This window comes from Eucyclogobius newberryi, unplaced genomic scaffold (genome assembly GCF_026437365.1).
Source record: "Eucyclogobius newberryi isolate DKJ021-1_F unplaced genomic scaffold, fEucNew1.0.hap1 SCAF_3, whole genome shotgun sequence".
Classification (NCBI taxonomy): Eukaryota; Metazoa; Chordata; class Actinopteri; order Gobiiformes; family Gobiidae; genus Eucyclogobius; species Eucyclogobius newberryi.
In genome coordinates this window covers 30,838,291-30,861,902 of record NW_027315945.1, presented here as the reverse complement: position 1 = coordinate 30,861,902, position 23,612 = coordinate 30,838,291, and the positions used below count along the sequence as shown (strand labels likewise).

The following is a 23,612-nucleotide window of genomic DNA, read 5'->3' as shown; positions in this document are numbered from 1 at the left end:
AAGAAATGTTACATCGAGAACCTTTAAGCAGGAATCAATCTTGGACTTAACTCTGTCAAAATTAACCCAGAATCAAATCAAATTCAAAATGTTCCATGTTGCCATAGAAATAATTAGCACGGATAAAAAAAAACAATTTAGGTCAGCTGGGAGAACGAATTGGGTGACATGGATATCTTTCAAGGTTTCTACCCATTTGAGATCAACAATTTCAAATGATTCGAGCCAACACCACTCTTTGAACAGAGGCGTGACGTCACAGTGAGCGCCATTTATGCGGTATTGAAGTACCACTAAGGCTCCACTTGGGGGAGCCATTCACCTCAACTACACACTTTACGCGTGTGCTGTGGGGCGGTCTCCACACTGGTCCAAAACACTGCTGCAAATTCAAGCACTGGGTGTCATTTTGGGACACAACTGAATACAAGTGAGTCAAAAATAAATAATAAACATATAGAAAAGGAAAACTCTACAACGCCCACACTGTAAAAATCAGTCCCTGTGCAGCAGAGATCTTTCCCAGTGCAATGTACACAGAAGTTTGCTCTTACAACATTCATAATGGTTCATGTGTGCGTGTGAATACATAACAATGGAAACAAGCACATACGGCTAAAAGAGCAGTAAAGAAATATGTCATTTGTGCTGTAGTTGTACTAGAAGGATAATATTAACATACAGGTCGTGTTCACATTGCAGAATCAGATGATGTCCCAATGTGAAAGGGAGGCCAGGGTCCAATATAACAAAACCAAAAAAAAAAGGGAAAAAAAGTGAAATAAACAAAGAAGTGCAGTATTAGACTTAACATTCAAGTGTGTACTAAAAATGTCAATTTCTGGAGCGTGGGATCTTGTGTAATAGTAACTGAGGCAATGTATGTTTTTGTGGAATTGAAATAAAGAATGCAGGAAATGCCCTTATTACCCCAATACAGGTAAACTGACCAATGAGCCAGTGCATCCCATTCTAAATCCACTTGCTGAGCACGAGGAAGCATTACGGGCACCATTTGCTCCAAAGTGTATAAAATCAACCAAGAATCAGTGGATAAAACTATAAATTGAAGAGATTCTGAAAGGCTTTCAGAAGTTCAGGTGTTTAAAATTCGCACTGGCAAATGGTTGGAGACTGAATCAGTGCCGATTCGAAAGATTGACATTGACCAAATAAAATACCCCCCCTCCTTCAAGTCATACTATGCATTTTATTAAGTCTTCACATGTTGAAAGCTATTAAGCGTGGAGGATGCTGGAAAATCCCATTTACTATCATGATATTTCTTGATGCCGTCATGAAAATCAAACAGGCAGACATTTATTCTGATGGAAGTACTGAATTACTGTCAGCCTCTTCAGTCTGGTGGTCTACAACTAAAACAGTGACATACGGCTGAAAACGCATTTAAAAGCTTAACAAGGCCTCGGTACAGTAGAGACAGGATGTCTTGTTTTTACACACAAGAGTTTGAAAAAGAAAAAGCTGATCAACGAAATCTTTATGTGTATACAAGCTTAGAAATATACAGTGCAGAGAGAAGGGTGGAAGGGGCTAGCGAGAGATTATTTACAATAGATACACGAGAAATAAGAACATCCTTAACTGCAGGAAAAAACAACCAAAATACCATTGTTCAGCAAAAGGGAGAACACGTCCATTGGGTAAAAGGAAGCAAAGATTAAATTTAATCTTCATCACTTCAAAGTATTTGTCAGTATCCTAAAAGACCCTTTACGTACATTCTTCCTACTCTCTTTCTGTTTGAATTTTGAAATTGAGAAATGAAAAAAGATGTCGGGTTAGTTTAGTGACACTCTAAAAGCTCTCACTGTGTTAGCAGCATCTGCACCATGACACGGTTCTGAGTTATTTACACACAATACTGCCCAACTGTCTAACAGAGACTCACACAAGTGGGCTGACATACACAGTAGTGTGCTTAGGTCATGTCACGACGACCACTTAGTAGCGAGGGGGTAGAAAGGGTCTTTTGGGGGGATAGAAGGGACCTCCAAAGGGAGGACCATGGCGCTTCCCTCTGAAGCCTCTGTAACTTGGAGGAGGCAGTCGGCCTCGCACCAGAGGCCTCTGTGGGATGGGCTCCGTCATGATGAGGGGCCTGGTCATGTTCAAAAAGGAAACGGGGGTTTTAGGACGGGGCGGGGCTGGAGTACTGACTGGAGCTTTCTGCTCAGGAACTTTCTGCTCGGGAACTTTCTGCTCAGAAACTTTCTGCTCGGTGTCTTTCTGTTTGATGTCTTTCTGCTCGGAGTCTTTCTGCTCGGGCACTTTCAATTCAGGGGCCTTCTGTTCAGAAGCTTCAGATGATGGGGTAGTACTGGGTGGGACAGGTGGAGCAGTAGCTACATCAGGAGAGTTAGCGGGAGAAGGGGAGGTGGAGGTGGGAGGGCGAGAAGAGCGTGGAGGAGGTAGATTCGGAGGCTCTTTCACTCGGCCCAGTAAAGGCGGAGGAACTCCAGGGGTGCCTGGGCGATGGAGGGGGGGTGCCATTCGAAGACCGAAAGGCTCCTTAACGGTCCCTGTTCGATGCTGCCGCGGAGGGTCACACATGAAACGAGGGCCTTTACTGGCTCTGGGAGACCCTCGCTCTGGCCCCTCTGATCTCACTGGATGAGACATCGGTAAAGGGCGTTCCACAGGAATCAACATCCCGCCCACCATCACAGCTGTTGGCACAGAGGAGCGGTGGGGAGGGGTTGGGGGTCTTTGGGGCAAGGGGGGAGGATGTCTTTGGTGGGACATAGGTGCATTAAAGAAGGGGGAAGAGGGAGGTGGATGCTGGTGGTGATGGCCTGGAGGAGCTTCAGGGGGGTATGGTAAAGAGAAGTGAGGGGGCATAGGGAGGGGCGGAAGAGAGTGATGGTGAGGGGGGAGAGGGTGAAGGGGCGGCGGGTGAGGGGGCAGAGGGTGAGGGGGCGGCGGGTGAAGATGGAGAAAAGGATGAGGGGGTGGCGGAGGGGGTGGCAGGGGCATGGGCAGGGGCAGAGGGAGTTGAAGAGATGGAGGCATTTCTTCAGAGTTTCTCCTGTTCATGTTTAAAGGCGGAGCCATAGCGATGGGCGAGGGAGACTGCGCTTCCATGTACTCTTCCTCTTCGTACCACATCCCGCCCCCTCCCCCTTGCCAAGGGCTGCGGCCAATCACTCGAATGCTCTCTACTGTCCTGATCGGTTCCCCAGTGAGTTGTCTGTTTGAGTAGCTCAGAGTTTCTATGGGAACTCCCTCAGTGCAGGGAGACACCAGCGTCTCAATGCGGTGATACTGACCCTCCTTCCCATCTGCCCCGGGAGACCCACCCCGAGCTTTGCCCTCTCGTTTCCCACTGAACCCCCCATCCTCAGAGCCTGAGCTCATCTTTCGAGAACAAGCGGACACTCTCCTCTCTGATACAGCTTTGTTTTTATAATAACCAGGATGTCCATCACTCTTACCCTTCAACCCTTCTTTACTAGAGTGCGAGGAAGAATGAGTTCTAACATCCTCCTCTTTCAGTTTCGTGTGGCTCTTTTTCACAGCTCCGAATCGAGAGGAGGCTAAAAGATCTCCCTCGCTGCTGCTTCCGGATGGAGTGATCACTGCATCCCATGGCTCACTGCGATAGGCCGTGGGTGAGAGAGGGTGGCTTCCAGACGACCCCAGGGACTCAGGGACACTTCCGGGCGTGTCCATCATCTCGTCCTGAGTGGGAGTGCCCCCCGCCTCGTCTCTAACTGGTGTCCCATCGACTCCATCAGGACTGAGGTCACCTAACGCTAGACTAAACCCGGGATTACCCTGCAAAAAGCTGTTGATTTTGGACTCTAAGCTGGGGGTGGACATGGAGGGAGCTTTACTTCGTGAGGGAGGAGGAGGAGACATCTGCCTGTCTCTGTCCCGGTCCTTGTTTCTTCCTGGAGTTTCTCTTTTCATAATGCTGCTTAAAGAGAGTTTGGGTTTTGGGGGGGTCGGGGTGACAGGTGTTTTTACTGCTGCTTTTGCTGGAGGAGATGTGAGACTGGCTGAAGCAGAGCTGTTTGTTACACTACTCAGTAAAGAAGACAAACCTGCAAACATATGAAGACAGTATTAAAATCAAACAAGAATGACTCAAATATAAGGATATCCAACCACTTGAGATTTACCTGATGAATTTGTTTTAGAAAGTGCATTTAAAATGCCTTCAGGAGTGATGTCAACGCGGGACAAGATACTGGCGAGAGCCGGGCTTGGAGAAGATGTTTTTGTGGACGATGATTGTCCTGAAGGAGTAGAGGGCGTCCCTGGAGTTGACTTAAGTGCAGGACTTGCTATAAACAGGACAGTAATAAGGGAGAGGTTTTATTTGGGAGCCGGGTGGTTTGCTTCACATGTAAATCCTTCAAGTCTAAAGGTGCTGAATACATTTCACACAAAACTGACAATATTAATGTAGGACAAGACAAGCAAAGGCACATCCAGTAATTCAGATTCTGGATTCCATCCATCTTCTTCCGCTTATCCGGGGCAGGGTCGCGGGGGCAGCCGTCTAAGCAGGGACTTTCGGACTTTCTGCTCCCCTGACACTTCCTCAAACTCTTCCAGGGGGATCCTGAGGCGTTCCCAGGCCAGCCGAGAGACATAGTCCCCCAGCGTGTCCTGAGTCTTCCCCGGGGTCTGTTCCCGGTGGGACATGCCTGAAACACCTCCCCAGGGAGGCGCCCAGGAGGCTCCGGAACAGATGCCCGACCACCCGGTGGAGGAAACTCATTTTGACCGCTTGTAACCGCGATCTTGTCCTTTCAGTCATTACCCAAAGCTCATGACCATAGGTGAGGGTAGGAACGTAGACCGACCGGTAAATAGACAGCTTTGCCTTTCGGCTCAGCTCCCTCTTCACCACAACGGTCCGATGCAGCGAATGCATCACTGCAGCCGCTGCACCGATCCGCCTGTCGATCTCACGCTCCATCCTTCCCTCACTCGTGAACAAGACCCCGAGATACTTGAACTCCTCCACTTGGGGCAAGGACACCCCACCCACCTGGAGAGGGCAAGCCACCCTTTTCCGGTCGAGAACCATGGCCTCGGATTTGGAGGTGCTGATTCTCATCCCAGCCGCTTCACACTCGGCTGGAAACCGTCCCAGTGCATGTTGCATGTCCGGGTTTGATGGAGCCATCAGGACAACATCGTCTGCGAACAGCAGAGATGAGATCCTGTGGTCCCCAAACCGGACACCCTCCGACCCCTGACTGCGCCTAGAAATTCTGTCCATAAAAACAATGAACAGAACCGGTGACAAAGGGCAGCCCTGGCGGAGTCCAACATGCACTGGGAACAGGTCTGACTTACTGCCGGCAATGCGAACACAGCTCCTGCTCCGGTCATACAGGGACCGGACAGCCCTGAGCAAAGGGCCCCGGACCCCGTACTCCCGGAGCACCCCCCAAAGGACAACCCGAGGGACACGGTCGAAAGCCTTCTCCAGATCCACAAAGCACATGTGGACTGGTTGGGCAAACTCCCATGAGCCCTCGAGCATCCGATGGAGGGTATAGAGCTGGTCCAGTGTTCCACGACCGGGACGAAAAACCGCTCTGCTCCTCCTGAATACGAGGTTCGACTATCGGTCGGATTCTCCTCTCCAGTACCTTGGAATAGACCTTACCCGGGAGGCTGAGGAGTGTGGGTTCTGGATTGTAAATCTATAATATACTATAGAGCAGACATTTGGTACACATTTTCAAACGTACATGTATTCTTCATGGCAGACGTGAGTGAATTTAGGATGGAGCTGATCTTCCCCAGGTCCACTTTGGCCAGGTTTACTCCGAGGGGATTGGCTGGAGAGACCCCGGAGGAGGCGGAGCTTGTAGCAGCAGTGGCAGCAGAAGGTGTATTACTCTTTGAAGCTTTGGTTGGTGTTGTAGGAACCTTTGCTGCGTCTACAGCGGGGCTCATCTCGTCTTTCTTGTTTTCTGCTCATGAAAAAGTTAATTTGAAACGAGGGGAAAAGGGCAAGAAAGAAATACAGTCTTAATGTGACTAAATGCAACCATACGCATGACATTTCACCACTAACCCCCCGCTGCAAGAGCCTCTGCTTCCTCATCAGACACATCCATATCATCTTCCTGGTTGTCGTGGGATTCGTCCATAGCTTTTCCGTCCAGCTCTGGGTCCACCTGAGCCCTGTTGACACCCAGAGGCAGGAATGGAGAGTCTGATCCAGTGGGAGAGGGCGCGTCCTCTGAGGGCGAGGGGATGGGGGAGTCCTCTGCTCCAGGTAAAGTCGCCTTAAGAGAATCCAGTTTTCTTTTCAAACTGGCCACGCGGTTGGCAAAGGCACTGTAAGCCTGAAAAATGGATGGATGGTCACAGTGAGTAAATGTTTTGCACAACATAAAAGTTACAACCGTCGCATAAATTGCACTTACATTGGCCACGATTTTAACCTCTTTATACTGCATTTCATAGAAGATGTCTGCATTTCCCAAAGACTCGAGCAGAGGCGAGCCCCTTTTCATCTCCGTCTCAAGAAAGCTCACGAACTCTTGCAGCTTCAGACTACCTTCTTCAAAATCCTTGGCAAATTTGTTTCCCCCAGCCTTGTCTGAAGAAAATAATAATAATAATCTTTAGTAAAGATGAAAATGCATTAGAAAAGCCACTTGTTGTACCTTTGAGCCTCTTCAAAGCCTCTGTGCTGCAGACGTCGACTCTTAACGCCGTCAGCTGCTTCTCTCTGAACTCTTCCTCTGCCACAACTTGTTTGTACTGGGACAAGTCTTCGATGAGCGTCTGAGGCTGAACGTCGCATAAGGAACAGGATATGGGTTAGTTTGCATCAGTTATGAGGGTTTTCAAAAGATGAGTTAAAGACATACAGCGAACTCTGCCAGAATCTTGGATTTGAGGGCCGCTTTCGTTGTTGATGGCGCTGGGGAAAGAGATAAGGTCAATGCACAGATTGGTTACATGAATCTGGACACACGGGATGAACTCACCACTTGAAGCTGGAGGCGGCTTCTCCTTCTCTTTCTCCTTCTCCATTTGCTTCTCCCTTTCTTTTTCCTTTTTCTTCTCCTTCTCTCTTTGCTTCTCTCGCTCCTCCTTTTTGTTCAGACCCACTTTGAACTGGGCAATGGTTTCCGCTGGATAAACACTCCTCTCCTCCCATATAGTAAATATCCTATCGATTGACTTACGGACTTTCGGATCTCTATCAACACATCCATGAGAGGAACAACTATTAAAAAAAAGAACAACAAAGACCAATACAAAGGTATGTTAAATTTTACCTGATGAGTTGAGTGGCATTTGGAAGGACCTCGGCAAAACTGGGCCGGAAGACGATGGCGTTCTTCCTCTTGCAGTTTTGAATCACGTCGTTGGCGACGTAGAAAAGATTCAGCCGGTGGTTGTTGTCAGCTGAACAACAAAAACACAAACAATATACACATGAAGCGATATTCAGTCAAGTCAGACACAAAATTGTAGCATAAAATTATCAAACGCATTTTTTGACTATTAAAAAACATCATACGGTTACACAAGTGCCCCATAAAAACAGATATTTACAGCGTAAACGGAAATATCTCTGATCATTTCCACATTAAGTAAAATTTGCCTGGAAACAAGTTCACAATTTGGGAAAAATGGTATCGCAATTGAAATCAGATTTATGTTTTAATAACTTGATTCTGTTCAGAGTTCTCATGTAAACGTGTCCACAAAGGCACTGCAATAGACATATGAACTGACAAACTAATAAAACAACCATTTGTATTGTACATATTCAAGAAACAGGGAGAGTCTTTTTTATGCAGGATAAGATGAAGATATTTTTTTGCTAATTGCTATTTTTTTTATTCAATTTAAATTTATCTTACAGCCCCATCTACGCACTGTCAATCAAATTGTTTGTCAAAGTGTATGGATGCTTCATTCATTATTTTAGAGCTGTGAATATGCTAATGATGTATTATGGTGGTAATAGGAGCAAATTGGTGCAGACTGGTAGCCCCGCGTCCATCAGTCTACCCCGGGGCAGCTGTGGCTACAACTACATAATTACCAGAGTATATACTAAAATAATACACTTTTAAAGCAGCGTAATGTTGACAGGAGTTCATAAACTGAAACAAAATGCAAACCATTACAAAGTTTATGTTAGATCATTAAATAAAAAATATTTATCATTTCAGACTAATATGCGGCGCGTGTCTGAATATGAAGACGCTGACGTGATTTTAATGTGGTTCAATACTTTTCACGTAAGGACTATGCGATCCAACAACTTTTAATATCTACTTTTGATGAGAAGTTCACAAACTAGTTTCTACCCCAAACCTCAATTTTAATAAACATGCCATAATTAACACCTTGGGCATCATTCGTCCCAGTTTCTGTCCCAGACCTAAACCATGTGCAGAATCTGGATCAGACAACGCCATGTGACCACTCAGTGATTTTAACAAAGCCGTCAGCAAAACGTTTGTCAATGGACAGGGAGCGAAAATTCAGCAGGATAAAACAAGTCCGCATCAAACACGCACAAAAAGCTTTCAACCAGGCACCGCCACAAATCCATCTTATCTTTTCTAACTTCCCCTATAAACATTTTAAACTGAAATATGTTTAAACTTGATAAAAGGAATTGTTATCTTTTGCTCTTAAATGCACTTCCATGTTGCAGAGGCCCACGCCCACAGGCCTTTTATATTGATTACTAACGATTTTGTTGTTTAAATTGGGATTGTAATGCACCTTTTTCTGTTCTGTAAAGCAGTTTGAGTTACTCTGTACAAAAATTGTGCCATTTCACTGCTCAGCAATCATTGCAAACAACTGAATAATGAATCCTCTGGAATAACAAAACCAGGAGCAAAAAAGAGGTTAGCAACATATTTAACTATTATAATACCTCAAAATGCTGCAAAGAGACATTTCAAAATAACCACAGAATAAGCAGCGATGTAATATTTCAAATAAGGGCATAAAGTGAGATTTCTGCTATTTATTGGATTACCAATATGTTTTGATTATCATAATTTGGATACTCTATACTGAATTATTGATAATATCAGGAATGTTTATAGCGCTGGGCAATTAATGGAAAGATGGAGGTTCAGTCCTGTCCAATGCTCAGTGATCTGTTTGGGGGTTTTGAATGGAGAGTCCACAGCCGATCAGTAAAAACATGTGGTTTGGAGCAGATGGAGACATTAAATTTTGTTTTGGAAAATTTGAAATAGAATTTTTTTTTAAATAAATAAACTGAATTGAAAATCAAGATTGATCAATATGAGGGGGGAATCTGGATTACCTTATTTTCTGTAGGCCAGTCCTAAATGTTGTTTTGAAGGTGTTTGAAGAGGCAGATGCAAATGCTTTTTGACCGTGTCTAATAGTTCCATGTGTTATGGAGGCAAAAGTGCGTCAAATAAAATAATTTCAACTTCATGTGATTGTTTTCAGAGGGTAAATTAGCCTCCAAAGAACATTCTTAACATTTTAAATATTGGGTATGTAATTTAAGCTGTATAAAAACAATCTAAAAATACTGCTGAAAGACTTGATAAAATAAAGTAAAAAATAATGAGCTAAGTTATGTTGTAATCTTCCAGATAAGGTGCACTTTTGTGGGTAATTTTACAGTCCATGACAGATTAGCCTCAACAAGTCAACATAGTTTACAAAATTTCTGTTTGATTGCCCTATATCTTCTGAATATCATCATCGTAATAAACATAAATAAAAAGATTACGGCAGTTTGTGCCATTATCTAGTAGTTCGTGAGAACAAGAGATGCCTCATTCTATTCTCATCAATTTAATACAAACTCTTCAATTGTGTCCACATTTCATCCGAGTCCATGCAACAAGAACAGCTAAAAGTAACAATAATTACACAATCATTTGGATTAATCAACTATGGTAATGACATTAATACAACACTGGGCTAATTGATGAATAGACAAACCAAAGATACATTTTAGCACAGATTTCCCATAAGTCATAGATAAAGCGTGTGTTTGTTTTTGTTTAAAATCTAAAATAGACAAACTTAAAAACCCTTCAGCTGCCTCAACATAAAAGCCCTGAACAGCACATGTCACAAACCATCTGACAGCTGACTCTTTTAGTAACTCACAATAACAACTCCTGTGGCAGTTATAGACAAAGTTTCCCATTATGTTTATTTGGGAATCAGTTTCAATGCACTTTTCTTCAATTGGGTCTGATTATACTGAAACATATAAAAGTGAAGCTGCTGCACACATTAAAACTGCACCTGCCACTCATCTGCAGCTCATCACAAACCCTGCGCGCCTCATGTAAAGAGTCCATAACAACATTCATATACAGCCAGTGGCGCATTACACTTCAAACAATATTGATACGTTGCAATGGTCAATGTTGTGAGTCTAATGCCCCCTGTAAGTCGGATCTAGTGAGACTGTCGAACGCCACAAATACAAAATAAAGCAGTGATCAAAAAGGTCAAAAGCAGATCTCAGGTGTCGCGGGCCGAGTGTAAACTGTGCAGCAGCAGATGCGACATCGGCGCAAATGGACTCGTTTATATTTAGCAATCACTCAAAGACAACACATATTCAACTGTGTGATTATGCACACTTAAGTCGAGCGACAGGCCGGTAAGTCGTTGTAGCCCGTTTGCAACCGTGAGCGCTGCATTAGCTGAAGTGAACTAGCATTAGCATTAGCATGGAGGGACGTTACTCACATTTCTTTAGCCACTTCATCCAGGAACGGACGATTTGGCCGTGGTTTTTCTTATTTTCAATGCACCAGGTGGATAGAGCCTGTATGGACTCCATGGTGTTGGAAATTCCTTGAAATCGCCGATCCAAAGCCGCTTCCAGAGTGGTGGAGGAGCCGCGGGCCGCTTGCCCGTCTGCAGCCGCTGCACCGGCCGCCATTTTTCAGTCCTCTGCCTCGCGCTGCGCAGAGCGAACAGAGCGAAGAAGACGCACGCGCAGCTCCCGCGGGAAACACGCCCCCTTCAACTCATGACGCACAAGCAAACACGTGCACGGACCACTAGTTATTGTAGGCTTTTATTGGACTGGGAGCATTACATCAAAAAGAACTGCAGTTATTGATAACCTTTCCACAATGAAAGTTTCGTACTTTATTCAGGAAAACCTCACACAAACCTTCAATTTCTCAAAACTGTATTTTACCTTTTTTCCTATGTTCTTTGTGACCTATTGTTTTTTATTTATCACAGGCATATTCGAACTCTCCCTGTCAACACTGGTTACATTACTCTCTTAACACTGCATTTATTCATGGAGCATTTGCCTACTTTCATGAGGTTTTCATCAGGTTATATACCCGTGTACAGTTGTAATAGTCCATTCCATCAATCAAAATACAGCAAGTAAAGTAATTTGTGCCATTATTTTAGTCAGCATCCTCAGTCATGGAGGTCAGAGAAGGAGAACAAGTGGGGCATTTTATATAAAAATATATTTTGTTTCAAGTCAGTCATCGGTGCCGTCCAACACGCTGTGACTCAGTGCCAGGTCCCAGTAGTGTTCAGTGCGGTGCTTCTTGAAATGTTCTCTTGCCATACTTTCAGTTGGACATTGCTTGAACTTGATTTCCCCATAACTACGCTCCTTGGCAGTGCCCTGGGAAACAAGAAACAGCATGAGTAAAAGGGAAAAAGTACAGTAAACGCCCATAAAGGGCACTAAGTAAATGTTTCGGGTCTGTCACTTGTCTACATGGAGATTTTATTGCTTTGCCTGACAAAAGCTTTAAAAAAAAAAAAGAACAGAACAGGTGACGCCAGGCCACAAGCAAGATAATCTCCATAGAAACAAGCAGGTGGACCCTCCACTAGGAAAGTTGCATAGTGCATCTTTAATCAATTCATTCAAACAAGTATCCATAAATTGTTAACCAGCAACTTGATGTCATTTAGATGATATTTTACATAGACAAGCTCAGAACACAATCATAAAAGTTAACAATATAAACCAGGGACAAACATTATATTAGAAAACTTAACACTTGGTTATTTGATGTTAAATTGCTTTTTTGTAGGATGTTAGCATTTCTTTAAAAAAATCATCATTATGATGACATTTACAGATCATACACACTCCTATTGAATATCTAATACTACATGATTATATAATCAACACATACCTCCCAAATCAGCCAGCACTTGTTGTTCCTCTTTGTATCATCGCCATCTCGATCTAGATTTAAATAGAAAAACATTTATTACAATTTCCAGCAAACAAGGGGAAAAAAATCATTCCAAATGAACATTTCATATCATTTACCATCTCTTTTACTGTTGGGTTCTTCCCATTTGATTCTGTGCATCATCAGCTTTTTGAATTTTTTCTGTGATTTGGGGCCTAGGATAAAAATATGGAAATGTTACAATTCATTCAATGAATCAAAAGTACTATAATAATAGAAAATCAGCTTGCCTCCTTCAACCACTACGATGTTACTATCTTTATGCATGACAACGGTGCCTGTGAGGTACAGCTGATTGGCATTTGCCTCAACTTTAAACTTCTTTGCAGGATTTTGCAAGTTGCGGATTCTGAAAGTAAAAAAAAATATGGTTTACGTTCTTAATATAATTCTCAACTTATATGCTGTTCAAAATACTTTAAATGATACTAAAATACTAAATGTTCAAGAATATGATGTTCAAACACACCTGTAAACGGAAATATGAACACCGTCAGTCAGGTCTTCTTTCAACTTTTTCACTTTTTTTTCTTTTCTTTGTTCTGATGTCAGTTTACGAGCTGCATTGGCCTCTTCGTGAGCCCTGGGAGAAGAGAGACGAAAAACAAAAGTAAATAAAACTTAGGAGAGTATGGGTTTCAGGCAAATAAATTCCTCATTCCTCATACTTCCCAACTTATTTACCATCCCAGGGGGAGATAACGCATAAAAAAGCGAGAGATTTCAAATTTTATCAGAATTAACAGAAAATAACACTAATAATGCCACATGACTCATAGGACGCATATTCGGCCCACTTTCTGTATTAAACAAACCATGTAGTTTAGAAATGGTATTTAATTTTAAGTCGGTTTATCCTACATGGCACCGCTGTCTTTGCCAACGCTCATGTCGGTCACTATCATGGTGTAGAGTTCAGATTAAATTCAACCTGCTTTGAATTCTGGGACGGAAACGCCCAGCAGCGTAATCACAACAAAGATGGCGGCGCCCGTGTCCCCCGTATGTTCCCCCACTCGCCTTTGCTACCAAAATAAAGGCGATTGAAATATCTTCAAATCGGGAGATCGATCAGACCCCAAATCGGGAGAGTTGGGAAGTATGATTCCTTCCTGGTCTGAAGATTTTGTGAGGATCTTAGATATAAATATATTATAATATTTGGAGGTATAAGTTGTGCTATTGCTTTGACAACGGCCCTTGGTTACAATGCCAAATATTTCAAAAAACCCACTTTTGTCTTTTTGCCATCTGTGCTCGGACGTGGGCTTCAACCTTTGTTGGGTCCTGGACTGCCTCCGTTCCAAGTACTCTCATCAGGTTAGAAATACGAACTGTAAAAATACAAGAAATACCATTCAAGCTTCTCCGTCAATGTATTAATGTCAGTTATCGTCTCGGGTTAGTTTCTCCTACCTTTGGGTTCTGGTGGAGGCATCAGCCCCAGACGAACTTTTTCTTGTAACTCTTTTTGGCCTTCTCTGCGAGTTTGTCGCCTGAGCTTTTTCTGTTCCTTCTTTGTCAAGTATACGCCCAGAGTTACCGCTTTATCTGTGTCAACTGACAAAGAAATGTACATGTTCATTCAGTGCTCTAAAAATGGTACCAATATCCTAATGTGAGGCCAATAATAAACTCACCTGGTGGCTTTATTTGGGCCGGGTGTTCTACGAGGTTTGTCACCCCAAAAAGCTCCAATTCTTTAAATTTTGTGTCTGAAGCACTAGTGTGGAGAAACAAATAACATTTAATACATAAAATGCCACGACAGTTAGTAAGAGACAATATATGCTTACTATTCTTTGTTTGAGGGCATGATGTACGAGTCCCACCACTCGATGTGGGGCACCTCTCCATCGCCGAGCTCTTTTTTAGGAGCGATTAGCGCCAGCTTTGTGGAGGCTTGGATTCCCGTCTTTCTTGCCGCCTGAGCAATTTCATTCTGCAACTTCTCCAATTGGGCCTGGTTGAGATCACGTATAAATAAAACCACATTTTAGTCAAAGCAAACATTGCATAAACACAAATTTATCATCAAATATTTTGTATGTATTGTAACCTTTGTTCTTATTCTTTGTGCGATCTTTTCAAAACGGCCCTGATCGTGAAATTTGAAGCCCTTGCGAACGCGCTGAGCCGGTACCAAGTTCACTCGATTGTCAAAATAAGTAGACTCCAATTCCTCCCCAGGCTTCTCCTTCAGCTGCTGTCGGAATTGTTCCCTCTTCACAGCACGGATATTGGCTTAAAAGAAGAGGAAAAAAGTGTTAAATTACGAAACGTTGCTATAATAAATTCGTACCTTGCCCCAAACATACCCTTCAGAGTGGGCATACGATGTGTGAGCTCGATTTCCTTCCCAGTGGCATCCACAGTTCTTCCCTTGTCATCCAGAATAAGAGGAGTGGGTTTGTTCATCAAATCTTTCATCTCAACTTTGCTGAAGAGAAAAAGCAGCGACACTTTTGTCAACATCATATTAGTGCAGAGTAAAAAAAAAAAGTGATTAATAAAACTACAGATTTTAGTGGACTAATACCAACTCAACTAAAATGAATAAAAAGGTCAAGTAGAGACTGAACATAACCTTCTCATTTAAATCACACAATCCCAGATCAAACCACAGGAACAAGTTTGAGCACATGAAGCAATGCAACTAAACTAGACAAACTATCATTTTGGTCAAAGGGCTCAATTTAAACTAAATTAAAAGCAACTATCGACGGAGGCAAAGCACATCCAAACAGCTCTTGAACTGAACGTGACCAAAGCACTTACGGCGGCGCTATTCCCATCGCGTGAAGGTTCGCCAGGGCCACGAAATTGTTGTTGGGCGCCGGGTTTGCCAAAGCCCCGAGAATGCCAGGTTGGGACGACAGTCGAGACTGGATGCGAGCTTGTACTTCTGCAGCTTTACGAGCCTTTTCAATCGCATCGTTCATGAAACTAGCCGCCTGCGACGGACCGATGGACGCAGCTCCAGCGCCGAGTCGAGACATTGAATCAGACGACGACAGGCGCTACGGATAAAAACAAACGTGTTGGAGTTAGAGTAAATGAATTGCGTGTCGGTTAGCCAAAACATTAATAACTTACTGATGCCGTAGGAGTGGAAAAGGTGAGTTGTTTCTTGCGTTCTTCAATCTGTTTTGTGGCCGCCTCCATCATTTGTTTGATCTATTTGTTTGAACAATTAGTTAATAAACAGTTTTCCTCAAAAACTAAAAACACAGAACGACGTATATTTGTTTTGCTGATGGCATTTCTGGTACCTGCATTTTGGAGAGCATGCCCGGGCTCTCCATCGTCGGCGTGGGCAGAACATCTGGCTCCTCGACTTCTTCGAAACGTGGAACTCTTTTGCGCTTCACGACCGTTCCGTCTCCTTTGTCCAAACTCTTGTCTCTTACAGAGCCAGTTTCAGACTCGTCGCTGAAGACATCCTAATGTAAAGAAATATGATAAACACCACAGAACGAGTAACCTGGAACAATATTTAATTCATTCAGCCGAACACTCGCACATCTTCTACATTCTACACACATTGCACCCACTTTTATTTCTCTCTTTCTGCTCTTTTCTGATCCTTTACTGCCACGAGAACTGCGGCTCTCCTCCACAGCTTCAAACAGACGGTCGACAAAGCCTCCAGCGGAGTCTTCAAGGAAAGGACGCAACTGGTCTAAAAACAAACAAACGATACAGGCGTAAATACCCAATATATTTGACACTTATTGCATGATTTTTGTTCTGTAATTTATGTCAGTTTGACACTTTCTTCTTCTATGGTGTTGTTGTCGTTTTATGGCGGTTGATATCCAAGTGTTATATTACCGCCAGACTTTATTCCAGCCGGCCTTCCACACCCGTTGTCTGGTGGCGGTTTGTTGTTGTTTTATGGCGGTTGGCATCCGAGTGTTGCATTACCGCCAGACTTTATTCATTAGACTTCACTTGGACGTGTAATGCATGGCCATATCGGTGCGTTGTTGTTGTTGTTTTATGGCGGTTGGCATCCAAGTGTTGCATTACCGCCAGACTTTATTCCTCAGACTTTGTCGTAGTCGGTGCGTCTTCCGTGCAATCTGCCAGGTTCAATTATCTGTTGTATTGTTGCTTGATGACATCAAACAGTGACTGCTTTATTCCAGAGCTGACTCTTCTTCCTCTCCTTCTTTGGCGTTTTGTCTTCTCCACCTCCTCTCGCCCCTGGTGATGTAGGGCCGGTGGCGTGGTAAAGTCATGACCATGTGTTTTTGCTGATGTCACTGTATTGATGATGGTGATTCTGTGGCGCTCTAAATTATTGCTGAAATATGATAAAGAGGCTAAAAAAAAAAGGCTTTCACAAAGAATACAGCAACTTTAAAGTTGGTCTTAACTAGAACAATCACCATCCTGAAGGCAGAACGAATAAACAATTTGGCCAATGAATAAAGATTTGACTGAATAATAAAACTGAACACCCAGGCACAAAAAAAAAAAAGATAAATACTGTTGTGTTATTGGGCCAGACACTTAACCCGCATCGCCCCAGGTGTGTGGGTGTCATGATTATTCAGGTCACAATAATCTAAAAAACATCATCTCAATCATTTTCAAAATTTGAAGTTAATTGAAATTACTTCATTTGGGAAACGTACACAGGTACACACATTATTTTTTACTTTATCATTCAGAAAGTTTTATTTCAGAAAGCAGGTCACATACTTCAGGAATGGTATGATATTAGACCACAGAAACAAAACAACATTAAGGATTTCCCTAATGATTGGTTTGTCAATAATGGTCAATATCACAGCATTTTCCCTTCACAATAACATCCAACATTGCAGACGTTAGAGCCACTGATCTCAAGTTCATAAATAAACAAGTGTGCGGCCGGTACCTGTAGTCTTCCTTTTGTCGAGTCCTTTTCCTACGCAGTGCAGAGCCGCGGTGACCACGGTCGGCTCCGAGAAACCCAAAACCTTCTTCACAGTGCGCTCCACCCACGGCCTCAGCTCCTCCACCTCCCGCTTGGGAAGAGACATAATCAAACCTGACAAAAAAAACAAAACATCAACAGTAGCATCAACATATAAAAGTCACAAGTGCGCACAGGAGGTATAACGTTAGCTAAAGAGTGTACCGTTGCTTTAAAAGGTATTGATCTTTCATATATTTGCTCGCGTTATGTTTATTTCGTAGATGGCATGTTTACGGTTGGATTTGCATCACATGGTAAGGAGCAGAGCAGTGCAGCACAGGAGAAGTCAAAACAGCACCAATGCTAACAGCCGCTAGCATTTAATCCAATCCGCGTTAGCCACATGAAGTTGTAAACACTTAAGAAGGCGCAATACAAACACAAACCTTAGAGAACTATTGATTCCTTTGTGTGGGGATGCGCGTGGTTAAAGTTAAGGGTAAAAGAAATGCACATAAAAAACGTAAAACACTGAATACATTGGTTTTCCGGATAAAAGTTTCTGTTAGCTCGCGCCGTTAACACGACGTTTATTTTATGGACCCGGAAAAAGATGTTTTATCAGTTTCCGGTGTCAGTTTTTAAACATAAAATGCTCGAGATCGCCGTCTAGCGCAAATCAAAAGGACTACAGCGGCATTGGCAGAAGAAATAACCAAACTTTTTACTATTTAACCTAAATTAACAATTAAATAATACATTGTAATTACAGTTTGGAGAGTTTGATGAAGAATACTGCAGCAGTGTTTGGAGAGGTCACTGAGTAGGCCGTTATAGTCGTCTAATGGACAAAAGAGTCTCTGTGGAACCTGGCTGGTTGTGAGGTTGCCATGGTTTCGGAGTCTTGATGTCCGTTTTTTTTTTCTTCCTTATTTTTTCTCTCTTTCATTCTCTCTGTCCTCTCTCTCTTTCTCTGTTATTTTTACAGTATAGAATAAAACACATACAATAAAGATGTACATCTACAGTAAGTGGTGGTAAATGCACCTTTTCCGTTGAAAGCAACACAACAAAAACAACACTATACCTTTTTAGCCATTAAATAAGCTTCTTGTGAAGAACAAAACATGTTCTTTTATACAAAGTATGAATTGTGATTGGGGTGCCCCGTGCGATCTTATCTCGATAAGGGGGGCCACGGCGTTGTTGGCTGATGTAGAAGAACAAAAAGTATTGAAATTTAATGTTCACAATGTCCTTAATGTCAGAATACAATTGTACTAAATCACCCTTTCAGCTCAGTAGATGCAGCCAGCAGGTTAATGATTGTTTAACTAAGCAATTTATCATGAATTAGTTGTTTGTACAGGGAAACCCCAATGAGAAAAGCTCTCTTTTTTCTTGTGTTTACCCTGCTAAAAACAAAATCAAACAAACAAACAGGCACATCCCTGTATTGATACTATATCCGCTACGATATGTCACAACATCAATATTTTCTTGACTATGTCTAGTTTGGGACAACTGTTCTACCACTTCACTATTATTTCTGTATTTTTTCTTCAATTTATTTGATCTTTTACAACTAGTTTTATTGTGGTAGACTAAACATTACATCTACAGCCCAGACTTAAGAGAGGAGTTTCTTTCAGATTTTTTAGATCAGCCCCCACTTTTTTTTTGTTTCTGGCTGCGTGATTTGGGTCGACTAAAGTACATTCATTCATGGCAGTGTAAGCCTGAATGCAGCACAGCGCCTGAGGCTACACCAGATCCCTCCAACAAATCAAGTCTGCAGCGGTTTGGTCCATACACCTTGTTTATTCTGTGAGGCTGAACAATGCAATCAAATGTAGTCAAATGTCAAAGGCTGTAGTTATCTAGGTGTAAGTAGAGAATAAATACCACGTCTAATCTCACATTTTATTGTGTTATTAAGGAAAAACTTAATGTGTAATCAATTAATAAGTAATTTTCTGCACAAAATAATGCTATTTTGCTATGGATCAGGACCATTCGAAATGTCTAACTTTGTCCTATGGATGTCAATCATCCCTGGTGCAATATTTTCTGTCCATATAACAGCTGTAAATAAGAGTGGTATAAGAGGGTTTTTTCTAACAGTGTTTTTCTAAGTTCTGTTTTTTTTATTATTATACTTCTGTGAGCTAATTTGTTTCTATACCTAACCTGTGTTGCAACATTGGATTTTCCCCATTGTGGGACAAATAAAGGTTAACTTATTTTATTTGTGCTATTTATTTTTCTTGTTCAGTTTGTTATGTGTGTATTATGTCTGTTTATTATCAATTCTAGACATGATTAATAAGTGCACTATGACAACATACATTCAGACACTCAAATTCAACTGCAGTTGCCATAATGGTGTACATGTACTCAGTAATTGCAGGTAGATGAGGTTGCAAACGTGTTCAATCCTACTTTCCCCTGCCCCTATTGCCAATAATACTAATAAAGTCATGAATTCTTATTAGAAATTAACCACACAGCACTTCTTCCATCCTATTGATTTTACTGTAAGGGTTTGAGCCCGTTCAATGACCCTCTCACATGTACGTTCCCTGTAAAACCACCATTGTTCCTAAATTATTTATTCAACACATTGTAAGGGATGCACCAGGTCCTCGCGCCCTTTCTCTTCACCCCCCTGCAGGACACTCTCTCCGCTGGAGAGCAGCTTCAGTGAGAGACTGATCCACCCTCACTGGGTGAAGGAAAGGTTCCGTAGGTCTTTCCTTCCTGCTGCTGTCAGACTTTATAACAAAAACTGTTAGTACTGAACACTCGCAATACTGACCTAATACTGATGTGCAATTCTGTCATATGTGCAATTGCTGTTGGAATTCATGTGCAATTCATGTGCAATTACTGTGAAATTCATGTGCAATCTATGTGCTGTCGTGACACATTTTCATGTGCAATTACTGTCGGGATCACATGCAATGGTATTTATTTATTTATTTGTCTATGGGAGTTTTTATTTATTTATAGGAGATCTTCTACTGAAAGTGTTTTTCAGACTTCCTATAAGTGATCTGTTCTTCTGTATCTACCTCTGTATCTACCTGCGTTGCACCAATGAAATTTCCTCATGTGGGACAATAAAGGAATATCTTATCTTATCTTATCTTAGGTCAACAGGTCCAATCCAGGAGACCAGGGTTAGCTCAATGAATTAATATAAGACTACCAGTATGTCTGTTTAACCAATTTACCGTTTCTTTACAATGCAGTTCTATATTTACTTAAAAATAAACAGCCGTTACATCAATACTATTTGGATTTGTTGTTGATTTAATGTGTTTTATGGAAAGAGATCCCAACACAATTGCAGTATTGACATGGAAAAGGCTGGATCTGATGCACAGTTCTTTCTTGTACCCTTGTTAAACATAAATGCTTTGATTTAAAAAAAAAATAATAATAATAATAATGCCCTCACTTACACAACCAGATACTCTATATCTCTCCATGCGTTGTGCTTCCCTGCCCCTTTTCTCCAACCAGCCAACTGTTATGTAACGCCGTCTCCGCACGCAGTATAAGTGCAAGCTGCAACTATCACTCGCACATTGAACAGTGACTTAATTCCCTTTGTCCACTTGTAGATTTGATAGATAATAGTGGGCGTGTGCGGTTGGAGCTATGAATTGCTTTACTATCTAAGAAGAATGTTAAGTATTTAGTCTCTGCATTATCCTTTAACTGTCACAGTGTGGTGGTTCTCAAGTGCTTTCATTCATTCGCTTCATTCATAATTCATTGCTGGTTGTATAAGCTATAGACTTATTAATATGGATGAGATATACAGTATATATATTGAGTCTTGTGCAGTAGTTATTACATAAAAGCTTACGTTACAAGTTTGACTCTGCTTCACACCTCTGATTCATCAACTACGTGTAAGACCAAAGTGTATTTTATCTTGCTGACCCAATTTTTTCCGAAGCCTTCCGACAGGGGCAGTAAATTATGGTGAAGATCCAGTCTCTGGGCACTGTGTTGTCTCTTTTCACAGATAGAGTGGTATCTTGTGTTTTCTGGGATTTTTTTTATTTATTTTGTATTTACTTCCATTGGTAATAAATGATCATGAAGAGGGTTATCACATCCAGCAAGAAACTGATTGAAGACTAAACATGGCCTGGAAGTGGGGGTGGCCGATATTGACAAGAATTAATATTGATATCAATATGTTTTGGGATTGTCCGGATGGCACCACTATGAATATTCAGATGATATCATGGCAATCCATCAGAAATGTGCTGAAACGTGCTTGAGAATGTGCTTGTTGAAGTTCAAATAAACTGCAAAATGTGGATGGACAGAAAAATTACAATGATTTGATTATACACTTTTGATATATAATGCCTATCTCTACATGTGTTAGTCAATTAATACAATTGTTAATTAGTGAGAGCCTTTATTGGTGCCATAGGAGGCATTTTGTGGAGCAAGCGGAGCTGTTTAAAACATCGATCACGTACAAAGACATTGCAACATCAAAACAGTGAAATAAAACAAAAAAACGTTTGAAATCACACTAACGATCTCCATCTTCGTTTGATCTCCAGTTCATCATTTATACATTTCACTTTTATACAGGCACAAACAAATTCCTGCACAGACTTGAAGACTTGAAATATGTGTCTTAGATTTCACACTCAAATTCCCAAACCAACGGGACCATAATGTTCTTGCACACCCCGAACATGACCTTCACAAGTAAGAATAGGCTTTTATTTATTAGGTTATGAGCCTATTTTTGCACTATTTTTATTTAAATGCACTATTCTTGGCACTATTTGAATATTTAGATAGATGGATAGATAGATAGATAGATAGATGGATAGATAGCTCATTTTCCACAATGGCCAATGCCTTTGAGCAAAAACATATTGCTCATCTCTTTTCATTGCACATATTTCAGAATTTAAACACTTTATTGAGTCTCTGATTAAATCATTCCTTCGACAATTGTATTAAAACACAAAAAAGACTTGATTGATTGTAATCTGTTGAATGTGGCGAATCCCTCTTCAATGAATGACCATCGGGAGGGTGAACACATCCAGGCCAAAGAAACAGATGAGGATGTTCTTTTGCCTGTAGCTCCGCGCTGTCCCAAATATCACGCACAATGTCAGGAGATACACGTGCGTCCTTGAAAATGGAGTCCCGGTATCTGTCTTTACCTCGCCCCGCGATACTGACGTCACAGGAGTAGATAGTAGTAGACTTCTCAACATTTTAACACTTTCAGATTGACGAGGCAAAATTACTTTTTAACAGTCAAATTGTTGTAGCAGAATTTGTTCTTCTTATTTTTAAGGTTTGTCATTACTTTTTCTGTTTTATTATCATTATTATCTAAATTATTATACATACAAAAATTATGATGAAGATGTTCTGACCGAGTTAATGGAAGAAATCCCCTTAAACAAACGAAACATATAACAAAAGAATTCTTGTTCTTATTTATTTTTTCTTCTTTCACTATAGCCTCAAAGGGTATTATAGCCTCAAAAGGTATTATAGCCTGATAAGGTATTATTAAAACAAGAGGTGCTATTGTTATTTGAATGGACTTCAAGCCACAAGATAATAATCAATCATATGGACCCAGTCAACTCGGATGTGGTTTACATTTGTGGATTTCCAGTTTGGACATTTCTTTCCAAAACAATGAAGAGTTGCATAGGGACCATTCCTCCCTCTTGTCCTGCTTTGGTCCTGGTTTGAGTTTAGTTTGAGGCTTAGTAGACGTTAGTGAGTTCATTTGTCACTATTTGGTCCTAAATTCAGCCCATATGGTTTGGTCCTGTCTGAGTCATTGTTTAGTTCTGGTCTGGTCCACGTTTGGTTCCAGGTTTAGTCCCAGTTTAGATGTTGTGAATGTGCAAGTGTGAACGTACCCTGTTTGGTCCTGTTCGAGTCCTGGTCTAGTTCAAGTTTAGTTCCAGGTTCAGTCCCAGTTCAGACCCCATTTTCATGTGGTGATGTGCAAGTTATTATCTGATTTAAGTGAGTGTAACATGTGATCCTGAATACATGTACCCGTTTTTTTTCATAAATGGAAAAATGGACACATTTTATAGCAGGTCTGTGTTGCCAGGGCCGATGTATTAATGCTTTGTCCTTGTTAATGTGCTTTACAGGCTCGTCGAAGCCTCTCAAAGCAGTGTTGTCATTATCCTTTCACTCCACACTCGGTGGAGGAAGGTTTCTTCTGTAGCCACGGCGGACGAAAGCGAGGCTGCCAGTCAATCATTCACTTAGTCACCACATTCATAGGCAATAGGGACATGCGCTGCCGATCGAGTAGTCAACTTGGCAAGGCAAGGCTATTTGTAGAGCACAATTTGTACACAAGGCAATTCAAAGTGCTTCACACAACAGGACAAAACTGCATTAAAATCACAAAGACATGACAGAAATCACATAACTTTAAT

The 23,612-nt window shown here is 41.8% G+C and overlaps 2 protein-coding genes across 3 annotated transcripts; both read right to left on the bottom strand.

Annotated features, from left to right (window-relative positions):
* Positions 1–1,190: 1,190 nt before the first annotated feature.
* Positions 1,191–10,950, bottom strand: rprd2b (regulation of nuclear pre-mRNA domain containing 2b). Of its 2 annotated transcripts, none has more exons than XM_072460043.1 (10): positions 10,732–10,950; positions 7,284–7,413; positions 6,990–7,204; positions 6,870–6,922; positions 6,663–6,789; positions 6,420–6,595; positions 6,065–6,338; positions 5,736–5,960; positions 4,146–4,310; positions 1,191–4,067 (listed from the first exon to the last, which is right to left on the bottom strand). In XM_072460043.1, exons 1-10 carry the CDS (start codon positions 10,925–10,927, stop codon positions 1,966–1,968), a joined length of 3,663 nt encoding a protein of 1,220 aa, XP_072316144.1. In that variant the 5' UTR covers positions 10,928–10,950; the 3' UTR covers positions 1,191–1,965. The 2 variants fall into 2 exon arrangements, with proteins under 2 accessions (XP_072316144.1, XP_072316145.1); XM_072460044.1 differs by having other exon boundaries at positions 5,736–5,948.
* Positions 10,951–11,399: 449 nt separating this feature from the next.
* Positions 11,400–17,747, bottom strand: prpf3 (PRP3 pre-mRNA processing factor 3 homolog (yeast)). Its single transcript, XM_072460414.1, has 17 exons — positions 17,586–17,747; positions 17,119–17,271; positions 15,785–15,912; positions 15,503–15,673; positions 15,327–15,407; positions 15,009–15,250; positions 14,549–14,670; positions 14,290–14,474; positions 14,027–14,193; positions 13,871–13,953; positions 13,647–13,790; positions 13,465–13,564; positions 12,700–12,813; positions 12,461–12,579; positions 12,308–12,385; positions 12,168–12,220; positions 11,400–11,644 (listed from the first exon to the last, which is right to left on the bottom strand). Exons 2-17 carry the CDS (start codon positions 17,261–17,263, stop codon positions 11,495–11,497), a joined length of 2,082 nt encoding a protein of 693 aa, XP_072316515.1. The 5' UTR covers positions 17,264–17,271; positions 17,586–17,747; the 3' UTR covers positions 11,400–11,494.
* Between the last annotated feature and the right edge of the window lie 5,865 nt (positions 17,748–23,612).

Coding starts and splice junctions, on each gene's coding strand:
- prpf3 (XM_072460414.1), bottom strand. CDS start 17,263: ATGTCTCTTCCCAAGCGGGAGGTGGAGGAGCTGAGGCCGTGGGTGGAG. Junction 15,408..15,502: donor GCATGCTCTCCAAAATGCAG/GTACCAGAAATG, acceptor TCAAACAAATAG/ATCAAACAAATGATGGAGGC. Junction 13,954..14,026: donor ATGCCCTCAAACAAAGAATA/GTAAGCATATAT, acceptor TCTCCACACTAG/TGCTTCAGACACAAAATTTA.
- rprd2b (XM_072460043.1), bottom strand. CDS start 10,927: ATGGCGGCCGGTGCAGCGGCTGCAGACGGGCAAGCGGCCCGCGGCTCC. Junction 6,596..6,662: donor GGCTTTGAAGAGGCTCAAAG/GTACAACAAGTG, acceptor TATTTTCTTCAG/ACAAGGCTGGGGGAAACAAA. Junction 6,339..6,419: donor AGGTTAAAATCGTGGCCAAT/GTAAGTGCAATT, acceptor TCCATTTTTCAG/GCTTACAGTGCCTTTGCCAA.